General features: G+C 51.7%; 1 protein-coding gene across 1 annotated transcript; it reads left to right on the top strand.

Moving 5' to 3' along the window:
• Positions 1-1406: 1406 nt before the first annotated feature.
• Positions 1407-12429, top strand: PROC (protein C, inactivator of coagulation factors Va and VIIIa; the record flags this gene model as incomplete). The annotated part of the gene is given in 8 exon segments (XM_080689408.1): positions 1407-1476; positions 2087-2253; positions 3135-3159; positions 3256-3454; positions 3456-3598; positions 8540-8679; positions 11222-11339; positions 11843-12429. Coding segments are annotated over 8 exon segments (1449 nt in total).
• Between the last annotated feature and the right edge of the window lie 641 nt (positions 12430-13070).

The following is a 13070-nucleotide window of genomic DNA, read 5'->3' as shown; positions in this document are numbered from 1 at the left end:
TTCTGAGGATTTGCCGTGCGCAAGCCCTATTTTTTAGCATTGTTTTGTTTTGGATTTTGGCTCTGGTCATGGAACCCAGGGCCTGTGCACGCCAAGCACGCGCTCTACCACTGAGCTCCAGCCCCAGCATCCAAGAAGCGTTAGAGCTTTATGTGAGCTACCATTTAATTCTTTATACAACTCCTTTAGGGAGAAGCATAGTTACTCTGTTCACTTTATTTTTTACTTTTTTGTGGGACTGGGGATGGAACCTGGGGCATTCTACTTCTGAGCTACACCCCCATGCCTATTCTACTTTTATTTGGAAACAGGATTTTACCAGGTTGCTGAGAGTCTCACTACTTGCTGAGACTGTCCTTGAACCTATGGTCCTCTTGTCTCAGCCTCCCAAGGGCTGGGATTACAGGTGTGCGCCATGATGCCCAGTTCCTATTCGCTTTACAAACGAGGACTCTGGGCAAGGAGGAGTTATTTCACCCAACGCTGCTGTCCAGTCAGCACTGCTTGTACCAGGCCATCTGCTTCAAGGCCCGCCCTAAACCATGTGTAAATTGTTTGAAAGACACCCAAAGTAGCCAAGTGTGGGGCACATGCCTGTGATTCCCAGTACTTGGGAGGCTGAGACAAGAGGATCACAGGTTCAAGGCCAGTGCATGGTAACTTAGTGAGATTCTGGGTTTTTTTTTTTTTTTTTTCTTTTTGAGATCCTGTTTTAAAGTAAAAAAAAAAAAAAAAAAAAAAAGAAAAGAAAAGAAAAGAAGAAGAAGCCAGGCATGGTGGTGCATGCTTAGAATCCCAGCACTTGGGAGGCTGTGACAGAAGGGTTGCAGGTTTGAGACCAGCCTCAGCAATTTAGCACAGCCCTCAGCAATTTAGCGAACCTGTTTGAACCCTGTTTCAAAATAAAAATGAAAAAGGGCTGGAGGAATAACTCAGTGGTAATGCATCCCCAGATTCAATCCCCAGAACTATTAGAGAAAGATAGATAGAAAAAAGAGAGAAAAATGCTCTAAGTGTTGAGTTAGTGTTAGCTACAGTACTTAGCCCAGCCATCAGACCAACCAGGGTACAGCCACCATGACCCAGCACCCCTCACCAAGGAAAGGAAAGAAGCCAGTGCAAGAACATGCCGGCACGCCTCACCTCTGCCCGTGGTACTTCCAGTCGAGCCCCTGTGATCTTCACAATGACACCGCCCCAGCCTTCCTGGCTGGGTGGCGTGACAGCCCCACAGAGAGGAGACGGAGGGGTCGGGTGCAAGAACCCCACTTGCTTCTGCCCCAACAGCAAGCACCCGGGCCAGCCTTTTCCTTGGGTTTCTTCTGGGGCGTGGTGAGCAGTGTGGGGCTGGCAGGGGCTGCCAGGAGCTCAGAAGTTCTCCTCAGTCAGGTGCCAGCAAGCCCAGAATGTGGCAGTTCGTGAGCCTCTTGCTGTTGGTGTCTGCCTGGGACATTTCTGGCACAAGAACCCCTTCCGGTAAGGCCATCCCCACCTGCACTGGGGACCCTTGAACCTCTAGGGGCCTTCACACCTTCCTCCTTTGAGTGGCACTGAGTCGAGGGCAGGTAAAGAGCAGGAACTGACCCACAAGGCCCAGCAGGCTGGCTGCTGAGGGAGGTTCAGGGGATGGCAAGGTGGGGGCAGGTCACAGTCCTTGGGGCCTCCCCCTACTGGCCCGTTCACCCTTCCTCAAATGCACATCTGCAGCCTCGCCGATGCCCTGCCTGGCCCCTTCCTTGGTCCCCAGAGCCAACAGGGGGCAATTCTCTGAGAGGACCCTGGGACAATTGACCTGCCCCTAGAGCCACTCCAGCTGTTCTTTGCACTCAGGTGCACCCAGATGCCTTTCCCTCCAGGCCTTTTGCCACTCCCCTGAACAAACTGAGGTTCCAGGCGGTAAAGCCAGGTCTCCAGGTTACACAGAGTTCAGGTCGGGGTTCAAAGGGAGGTCTGTGTCTGAGCACATGCTCTGGATGGGCAGGGGACCTGTCCTCCCAGGACAGAGCAGAGTGGCAGCCCTGGGGAACCCAGACAAGCCTTTCCAGGCCCTGCCCAGCTCGGCTCTCATCTGCTCCCCCCAAACCAGACTCAGTGTTCTCCAGCAGCCAGCGCGCCCACCAGGTCCTGCGCCTCCGCAAGCGCGCCAACACCTTCCTGGAGGAGCTCCGGCCGGGCAGCCTGGAACGAGAGTGCACGGAGGAGGTCTGCGACTTTGAGGAGGCCCAGGAGATTTTTCAAAACGTGGATGACACAGTAAGGCCACCTGGCTGGGTCCAGAGGATGAGGCTTGCTGGGCTGCTGGCTGGCTGGGTTTTGGAGGAGCAGATGGGAGTGGGAGGTGACTGTGGAGGCCCCTTTGGGAGTCCAAGAAGGCCTTGGGCGCCCACCCCATCTCCTCCCAACATGTGGTGAGGCCGCCTGGTCACCGCTGGTCCCGTAGGCTTGGTCAGGGCACTCAGGCCAGCAAGAAGCAGAACTCTTATCAAGTTCCAGAAAAGAGTTGGGGAAGTCTAGCCTGGGGTTTCTACCAACTCCCGTGGGAAGCCCAGCCAGCCCTCTAGGGGCTGCTGGTCACCAGGGCCTCCCCTCTGTCTTTGACCAAAAGGCCACCTCCCTTGCTTCCATCCATGGAAGTGTGACCAAACTGATAGCTGTACACATTTGCACACCCTGTGCCCCACCCATATTCCCAGGCAAGAAACTGAATGCTCAGGCGTGCTGGGGAAGGGGTCTGGTGCTCTCCAGCCAAAGGGTCAGAGCCAGCTGCAGCAGCCACACCTGAGACCTAGTTGACAACAGTCTGATGCCTGGGACTATCTAAACCAGCAACCCTGTCTCACCACCTCTCCCAACACTGGCTTTGGGAGAGGCTGACAGGTGATGGTCCCCAAAAGCCAGGGCAGGAGTGATTGGGTCCGAAGGAGGCCGAGCAGCCTGCTACGATGTATGGGCGGCTTCATTGCAGAAATTGCTGTTGGGGGTAGATGGTTGGAAGGGCAGGGTTTCAGATGTGGAGGAGGGGAGGCAAGGGCTGGAGACTCTCGAGTGTCTGGAAACCCTCCTCTCCCCTGGCCGCCCTGGAGAAGCGACCTGGCAGGGCGGGGAGGGGCTGACGCTATTCCCCATCCCCACAGCTGGCCTTCTGGTCCAAGTACTTCGGTGAGTGCCTTCTGCTCCCCTGGGTCTCTGGGGGTCGAGGAGGGAGCTCGTGGCAGCCATGACCTTCATCCCCACTCCCACCCCCACCCGCCGCAGACGGTGACCAGTGTGCAGCCCAGCCCCCCGGGCACCCGTGCGCCAGTCCGTGCTGCGGGCACGGCAAGTGTGTGGACGGCATCGGCGGCTTCAGCTGCGACTGCGCGGGGGGCTGGGAGGGCCGCTTCTGCCAGCTGGGTGAGCGGGGCGCCCTGGGGGGCGGGAGGCCGGCGGCGGGCACGGTGCCACCACCTCTCCTGTCTCGCAGAGGCGCGCTCCTCCGACTGCTCGGCCCACAACGGGGGCTGCGCGCACTACTGCCGGGAGACGCGGGCCGGGCGCCGCTGCAGCTGCGCGCCGGGCTACGTGCTGGACGACGACCACCTGCAGTGCCAGGCGGCAGGTGAGCACGCCGCAGGGCAGGGGACAGCTCCCGGAGCACGCCCAGGCCAAGGCCAGCCTCCAGGGGCCTCCCTCTACCTTCCAGAGGCTTATTTCCTTAGATGCACTGTCCCACGTGTATTCCCTTTCCGCCCTCATCCGCTGATCGTTGCTTCTCCAGGAAGGAACAGAACCCTATCCTGCCTGCCTTTATATTTTCTTTTTTCTTTTCTTTTCTTTTTCTTTTCTTTCTTTCTTTCTTCTTTCTTTCTTTCTTTCTTTCTTCTTTCTCTTTCTTTCTTTCTTCTTTCTCTTTCTTTCTTTCTTTCTTTCTTTCTTTCTTTCTTTCTTTCTTTCTTTCTTTCTTTCTTTCTTTTGGTGGTACTGGGGTTCCTGGAAGCCTTCTACCTCCGGGCTACACTCCCAGACCTATTTTATACTTTTTTTATATATTTGGAAACAGGGTCTCTTAAGCCAGCGCGGCTGGCTTAAAACCTGCGGGATCCTCCTGTCTCCTCCTCCTAAGCGCAGGGATTACAAGCGTGCGCCACCACGCCTGGCATGCCTTTATATTTCCTGCTTTTTTTTTTTTCTCATACATCTTATCTTTAGATATATCAGTGTGCATTTATTGGTGCATTACAGTCTCACATCATGATGTGAGTCACGTTGACACCATGCACACAGTACTTGGTCCCCTCCTGAAGCCCCTCCCCATTTCCCTTCCTCCCAATACAGAGTACCAAGATCAACGCTGGTATATTCACATGTATACACATAGTCAATGGTAGTATTTCCATTAATGAACCTGAGTCTTGCTCCTCCCCTACCCTTATATCTCCTCCCTGGCTCCCCTGAGGTTTCTTCTCCATCATCTGGAGTCTCTCTTATATGCCAATTACCCCCTATCCTGCACATGTTAGAGAAATCATATGTCCCTTCCTTTTCTGTGACTGGCTAATCTCACTTAATATAACGCTCTCCAGGTCCTTCCATTTTTCTTGCAAACGACATAAATTTGTTCTTTATTGTTGAGTAGAATTCCATTGAGTGTATTTTCCATAATTTTGTAATCCATTCATCTGCTGATGAACACCTAGATTGGTTCCACAATTTGGCTACTGTGAGTTGTGCTGCTATGAACATGGGTATGCATATATTACTGTAGTTCTCTGATTTCACCCTGTTTGAAAGATACTCAGGAGTGGTATAGCTGGATCATATAGCTGATCCATTCCCACTTTTCTACAGAATCCCCACAGTGATCTCCATAGGGGCTGAACTAGTTTGCAATTCCACCAACAGTGTAGAAGAGTTCCTATTTCACTACATCCTTGCCAACATTTACTGTTATTTGAGTTCTTGATGATTGCCTTTTTTTTTTTTTTTTTTGAGTTACTGGGAATGGAACCCAGGGACATTCTATCTCCTAGATACACTCCCAGTCCTGTTTTTTATTCTTTATTTTGAAACAAGATCTCACTGAGTTGCAAAGGGCTTCACTAAGTAGCTTAGGCTGTCCATGAACCCTGATCCTCTTGTTTCAGCCTCCCAAATGCTGGGATTACAAGCGTGCACCACCACGCTCAGTTTGATGATTGCCATTCAGATTGGGGTTAGGTGGAATCTCAGTGCAGATTTGGTTTGCATCTCCCTAATGGCTAATGATGTTGAACTTTTTTTCATGTATCTATTGGCCATTTGTATCTCTTCTTTTGTGAAGTGTCTATTCAGTTCAGTAGCCCATTTCTTGATTGGATTATTTATTTTTCTAGTGTAGAGTCTTTTAAGTTCTTTTTATATTCTAGATATTAGTCCTCTGCTAGAAGGTAGCTAGATCTTCTCCCTTCCTGTAGGTTTTCTCTTTGGACTCAATGATTTCCTTGATGAGCAGAAGCTTTTTAGTTTGATGCTATCCCACCATTTTTTTTTTTTTTTTTTTTTTTTTTTTTTTTTTTTTTTGGTGGTACTGAGGATGGAACCCTTCTACTTCTGGGCTACACTTCCAGACACCTACTTTTTATATTTGAAAACAGGGTCTCTTAAGCCAGCGAGGCTGGCATCGAACCTGTGCGATCCTCCTATCTCCGCCTCCCAAGCATGGGGATTACAAGCCTGCACTACCAGGCCTGGCCCACCATTTGTTTTTAATCAAATTATTATTTTTTTGTGTGGTACTGGGAGTTGAACCCAGGGCATTCTACCTCTGAGCTACACCCCCAGCTCTGTTTTTTATTCTTTATTTTGAAACAGGGTCTCACTAAGCTATGGAGGGCCTCACTCAGTAGCTGAGGCTGGGCGTGTACCCGAGATCCTTCTGTCTCAGCATTCCAAGTACTGGGATTACAAGTGTGTACCCTAGGCCCAGCTTATTCTTTATTTTGAAATATGGTCTCACTAAGTTGCAGAGGGCCTCACTAAGTAGCTGAGTCTGGCTGTGAACCCTAATTCTCCTGTCTCAGCCCCCCAAATGTTGGGATTACAAGTGTATGCCACCATGCCCAGCTTAGCCCCAGCAATATTTTATTTTTATTATTATTATTATTATTTTTTTTTTTTTTTGCGGGTCTGGGGATGGAACCCAGGGACATTTGACTTCCGAGCTACACCCCCTGCCCTATTTTTTCTTTATTTTGAAACCGGGTCTCACTGAGTTGCAGAGGCCTCACTAAGTAGCTGAGGCTGTCCGCGAACCACGATCCTCCAGTTTCAGCCTCCCAAATGCTGGGATTACAAGCGTGCGCCACCACGCCCGGCTCTTATTTTTATTTTGAAATAGAGTCTTGCTACATTGATGAGAGTCTTACAACTTACTGAGGCCTGCCCTCGAACCCATGATCCTCTGTCCCAGCCTCCCAAGCACTGGGATTACAGATGTGCACCACCATGCCCATTTTATTTATCTTGAAATAAGGTCTTGCTAAGTTTCTAAGGTTGGTCTTAAACCTGTCATCTACCTGTCTCAACATCCCCAGAAGTGAGATTATAGGTATGTACCACTACATCTGGCTCTTTCTTCTAGTTTTATTGTCTCTATTTTCCATCTGTTTGACTTTGTTTTCTTTCAACCACTTTATATTACAGTCCTTTGACTGAAAACATTTTGATACTTTCATTTTGAAATATATTGACAAGAATTTGTAAGGAAATGGGCTTTTCTGCAAGGCCGTTGGAGAGCCAGGACCAGAGTGTCCCTGCCATGGAGAATCTTGGGCCTTCCATTTAGGCCAGTGTGGAGGGAGCCCTCTAAAGTCAGGATGAGTGATTGTCCTGGCTGTTTCCACCCTCAGGGCATGGTAGAGCAGAGACACTGGCTGGCAGGACTTCCCTGGCTCTGGTCTCCCTAGGTCACAGTCTCTGGTTCACCACCTGCAGGCAAAAGAGAGCAGCCTGAGGGGTCTCTGGCAGCCTCTCTCTGTTCTGTTTTGTTTCAGTGCTGGTGGTTGAACCCAAGGCCTTGCTCATGCTTTTCAGGCAAGCCCTCTTCCACTGAGCAACAACCCTGGTCCTTTTTATTTATCTACTTTGCTGAGGCTGTCCTCAACCTGAGATCTTCCTGTCTCAACCTCCCAAGTACTGGGCATGTGTGCCGCGCCGCATCTAGCAGTCTATGGGCAGCTCTCCCTGCTCTGACCCCCATGAGCAGTTGTTCCTGCACAGCCACTCTCTGAGGCTAGAGGCTTCCCGAGGCTCAGGGGTGTGGTCCTCCACTTCACCTTATTAATGGCACTAGCCACTGACATCATCTTGGCCTGGGGAGTTTTGCTTTCTCAGTCCAAGTCATTCACCACATGTGTCTGTTGTCCAGCTTCTGGAAGTTTGTTGCTTCTGTCCCCTTCCCATTCTGTCATTACAAGGGCCTGCTGATGGTGCAGGTGCCCAACCTGGTATTCAAGGCCACCAGAGCCGGCCCTGGCAGCCCATCCAGACAGGCTCTCCGTGGTGCACTCTCTTCTCGTAGAAGACCTCATAATCATGCGCAGGGCTACTTTATTATTTTTATATACTTTTATTGGTGCATTTTAATCTTACATCACAATGTAAATCATAGTGATAGTGACCTATGGGCACACAGCACTGGGTGGGCTTTCCCCAGCCCACACCCATCCCCCTTCCCCATGCAGGGTACTGAGGCTGGCATTGGTACCCTCACGTATGTAGATGCCGATGGAATCATTTCCTTCATCGATCCTCCATCTCTCTCCCCGTCCCCTAGACCACCTCTCGGGCTCTGCTGGAGTCTCTCCACCAGTATATGAAGGCCCTCTGGTATCCTAATACTCCCAGCTCCTGCATACAAGAGAAACTATATGCCCTTCACTTCCTGTGACTGGCTAATCTCACGCAACATAATGTTCTCCAGGTCCCCGTTTTTCCTGCAAATGACATAATTTTGTTCTTTACTGCTGAGTGGGATTCCATTGTGTGGTTATCCCATAATTTTATAATACACTCATCTGTCAATGGACACCTAGGTTGGTTCCATAATATTGCCATTGTGAATTGTACTGCTGTAAATACGGATCTGCGTGTATTACTGTAACTCCCTTTGGAAATGTTCCCAGGAACGATATAGCTGGCTCCGGGCTATTTTAGTCCAAGAATGACCACCCTTTTTTCCTCAGAAATTCTCACCTTAGTTAGGAGCTTGGCAGCACCCTGGCAAGAGACCTTGCATGTTTGGGATGACATCCCAACAGCCCCGGGTTTAAGGTACCTCTGAGAAGTTTAACAACCTATGCCAGGATAGTCATGCTGCTTGGTCTATGTCTTGCCATTAGGTGGCACTGTTTGTTGACTGACTGACCAGAAGGGATTAACGGCTAATAATGTGTTCTAGGCATCATTTATGTCTTGAGTCCTAAAATGTACAGAACTAGGCTCCAGGTAGGGGAGTCAAGATGGGAGCTAAGTCCAGAGACTACTGCCTGGCAGGCCCCTTACCACCTCCCTCTACCTCCAGTGCGGTTTCCGTGTGGGAAGCTGGGGATGCGAATGGAGAAGAAGCGCAATAACTTCAAGCGTGATGTCGACGAAGAAAAGCAACTAGGTCCACGGATCATCAATGGGACGGTGACCAAACAGGGAGAAAGCCCCTGGCAGGTACGCAGGGCCAAGGGTTAGAGGTCAGAGCCCACAGGACGCAGGGCTGGAGAGGAAGTGCTCCGTAGCTGGTGGGGTAGCTGTGAAGCCGAGAGGGCGGGTAGGGTCAGGGAGTGATAGAGTCACCAGATGGGAGGAAGAGCCAGGGCAGGCGGTGGGGGCGGGAGCCATGTGCAAGAGTTTGTGGTACAGGAGATGGAACCCAGGGCTCTGCTACCTCCAGGCTATACCCCCAAATCTATTTTGTTTTTTATTGGGAAACAGGATCTCTCTAAATTGCTGAGACTAGCTTTGAACCTGCAATCCTCTTGTCTTAACCTCCCAAGTACTGGGATTACAAGTGTGCACTACCACAACAGGCTTCAAGAGAAAGTTTTTTGTTTTGGTTTGTTTTTTTGCAGTACTGGGGATAGAACCCAGGGGCATACTACCTCCGAGCCATACCCCCAGCCCTAATTTTTATTTATTATTATTATTATTATTTTTTTTTTTTTGGTGGTACTGGGAGTGGAACCCAGGGGCTTTTCTACCTCCAGGCTATACTCCCAGACCTATTTTATACTTTATTTGGAAACAGGGTCTCACTAAGTTGCTGAGAGCCTCACTAAGTAGCTGAGGCCGGCTTCGAACCTGTGTGATCCTCCTGTCTCAGCCTCCCAAGCACTGGGATTACAAGCATGTGTGCCACCACGCGCAGCTCTTTATTCATTAGTTTGAAACAGGGTCTCAGTGAGTTGCAAAGGGCCTCACTAAGTAGCTGAGGCTGTCCAGGAACCACGATCCTCCTGTCTCAGCCTCCCAAGCCCTAGGGTTACAAGTGTGCGCCACCACACCTGACCAAGAGAAAGTTTTTTTTGTTTAATTTTTTTGTTTTTGTTTTTGGTGGTACTGGGGTTCCTGGAAGCCATTCTATCTCCGGGATACACTCCCAGACCTATTTTATTTTTGGAAACAGGGTCTCTTAAGCCAGCGCTGCTGGCTTCGAACCTGCGCAATCCTCCTGTCTCCACCTTCCAAGCGCAGGGATTACAAGTGTGCGCCACCACGCCTGGCTAAGAGAAAGTTTTAAAGCAGAGCTGGAGCTGGGCTTCAGCTTGTAGCATGATAGCTCACGCTTGTAATCCCAGTACTTGGAGGCTAAGACAGGAGAATCGCAGGTTCACAGCCAGCCCCAGCTACTTAGTGAGGCCCTCCACAACTTAGTGAGACCCTACTTCAAAATAAAAAATAAAAATTAGGACTGGGGGTGTAGCTTGGAGGTAGAATGCCCCTAGGTTCAATCCTCAACACCACAAATAAAAATAAAAAAGAAAAAGAAAGGAAGGAATGAAAGAAGAAAGGAAGGAAAGAAGGACGGAAGAAAGAAAACTAAAAACAAAAACAAAAACAAACAAACAAAAAAACTGGGAAGGCCAAGCTCTGCTGGAGGAGCTTAGGTGGAGGCCCTGCTCTGGGAGAGGCTTAGGAAGGCGAGTGGGCCTCTTGGGGCCTCTCTGATCTCAACAGGAGAACTTGCACTTACTTGTGTGTGCTATGAGCATAGTGTTAGGTGTCATACCATACAGAAATCAACAGGTGAGCGCTGGCCTTGGGGAGCTCACGAACTCTGGGAGGGTCAGGACCCCAAACAGCAAGCAGCTGAGTTGGACAGGGGCTGAAGGGCCTGAGGGGACTCCCAAGGCAGCCTGGGGCCAAGGCTTCACAACAGATGTGGGGGCTGGCCCAAGATCCCAGGATGAGGGGTGCTCTCGTCCTCTGCTGAGGTTGACAGCAGGAGCAGCATCAGCCAAGTCAGAGGGGGGCTCTGAGGCAGGCCCACACATACAATGCGCAGAAAGAAAATGCCGGTAGGGAGCCAGGCATGAACGTGCATGCCTCGAACCCTAGTACTTGGGAAGCTGAGACAGCAGGAGAGCAGGTTCCAGGTTCAAGGCCAGCCTCTGGAATTTAGTGAGACCCTGATTCAAATTAAAATATTTTTAAAAAGAGGGCTGGGGCCAGGCCTGGTACTACATTCTTACAGTATCAGGACTTGGGAGGCTAAGATAGGATGATCTCAGGTTCATGGCCAGCCTCAGCTAGTGAGGCCCTCTGCAATTTAGCGTGACCCTGCTTTAAAATAAGGAATAAAATAGAGCCAGGGTGTACCTCAGAGGTAGACTAGCTCAGAAGTAGAATGCCCCTAGGTTCAATCCCTAGTCTCTCTCACACACACGTACACACACACGCACACGTGCACACGCTGGCTGGGGGTGTAGCTCAGAGGAAGGACATCCCTGAGTTCAATCTCCAGTTTCATAGATAAATAAAGATAAACAATTGGGGCTGGGTTATAGCTGAGCAGTAGAACATAGACACCCCACCCACCCCTAGCCTAGATTAAATCCCCAGTACCACACAAAAGGTAAATGAAGAGGCCATCAGGCCACTGTGCCACATGACCTGAGGGGCGCGCTGCGGGCCCTGCCGGGGCTGTGTGGCCAGGGCCTGGCAGGAAGCTGTCGGAGGCGGCCCTGTGATGTCATCACCTCCCGCACTCCAGGTGATCCTGCTGGACTCCAAGAAGAAGCTGGCCTGCGGGGGGGTGCTCATCCACACCTCCTGGGTGCTGACCGCTGCCCACTGCATGGAGGACTCCAGGAAGCTCACCGTCAGGCTCGGTGCGGCTGGGGCGGGGGCGGGGGCGGGGCCAGGCATCGGCCAAAGCAAGCAGCTGCTCCCCCAGGAGTCGGGGGTCCCCAGGCCAGGGCCCCTCTCTAGGACAGTTTTTCACTAGGGGATGCCAAAAAGGAGGATGTCCACATTCATACTCCTTCCAGCTGCCGGGGCACAGCTGGTGCCAGAGGCCTGGGGATTTGGCTGGCTCTCCATGTCCTCACTGGGAGGACCTTGTCCTTGTCCATGTAGCCCGTGTCCCGGCTGCCCTCCTCCTTGGCCCTGCTGCTCCAGTCCTGTCTCCCTGCCCACTGCTCGTGGCAGGGGCTGTACCCAGGTCCCCTAGTCCTGCTGTGAGTCCTGAATCTAGATCAGCATTCTGCCCTACGGCATTGACACCCATGGGCCACTCCTTCCTGGCAGGGACAGTCACCACTGATAAGGGTCCATGACAGTGCCGGGGCGTGTGGGGCACACAGCCGCCCTGACGGCGCCCTCTGCCCTGCAGGTGAGTATGACCTGCGGCGCAGGGACAAGTGGGAGGTGGACCTGGACATCAAGGAGGTCCTCGTTCACCCCAACTATAGCCGCAGCACCTCAGACAATGACATCGCGCTGCTCCTCCTGGCCCAGCCCGTCACCCTCTCCCGGACGATCGTGCCCATCTGCCTGCCTGACAGTGGCCTTGCCGAGCGGGAGCTCACTCAGGCTGGCCAGGAGACAGTGGTGACGGGCTGGGGCTACCACAGCAGCCGCGAGAAGGACAGCAGAAGAAACCGCACCTTCGTGCTCAACTTCATCAGGATCCCTGTGGTTCCCCGCAATGAGTGCGCGTCCGTCATGAGCAACAAGATCTCTGAGAACATGCTGTGCGCGGGTATCCTCGGGGACCGGCGTGACGCCTGCGAGGGCGACAGCGGGGGCCCCATGGTGGCTTCCTTCCAAGGCACCTGGTTCCTGGTGGGACTGGTGAGCTGGGGTGAGGGCTGTGGGCTTCTGAACAATTATGGCGTCTACACCAAAGTCAGCCGCTACCTTGACTGGATCCACGGCCACATCCAGGACAGGGACACCACCAAGAGCCAGGCGCTGTAGCATCCGCCTCTGCTCCTCCAGCCCCAGAGGCCCCCGCTGGGACAGGGCTGGGCTGTCACATGGCAGTGTGGGGGCATTAAAGGCTTGCAGCACGGACACCAGCCTATGGCTGTCTGTTCTTCCACTCTCTTCTGGGCTGTTCTGGAAGTAACGTTTACTAAGCAACTACTATGTCACACACTTTAGGACCAGAATCTCACCTAAACTTTCAAAGCAGTGCTGTGGGGTGGGGAGGAGCGTCCAGATTTTATGGGGTCTGAAGCTAACACAACTTGGAATGTGCAGCACACATTTGCAATCCTAGTACTTGGAAGGCTGAGACAGGAGAATCATAGGTTCAAGAACAGCCTCAGCAAGTAGTGAGATTTTCACCAACCTAGTGAGACCCTATTTCCAAAATAAAATAGGGCTGGGGGGGCCGGGTGTGGCGGTACACGCTTGTAATCCCAGCATTCGGGAGGTGGAGACTAAAATATTGCAGTTTGTGGACAGCCTCAACTATTAGCGAGCCCCTTCACAACTCAGTGAGATCCTGTTTCAAAAAATAAAAAGACTAAAAAAATAGGGCTGGGGGTGTAGCTCGGAGGTACAATGCTCCTGGGTTCCATCACCAGTAATGAAAAAAAAAAAGGGCTGAGGGT

The sequence above is a fragment of the Muscardinus avellanarius genome (assembly GCF_963383645.1).
Source record: "Muscardinus avellanarius genome assembly, chromosome: 2".
Classification (NCBI taxonomy): Eukaryota; Metazoa; Chordata; class Mammalia; order Rodentia; family Gliridae; genus Muscardinus; species Muscardinus avellanarius.
Note: the sequence above shows the minus strand (reverse complement) of the source record. Positions and strands in the feature narration are given on the sequence as shown.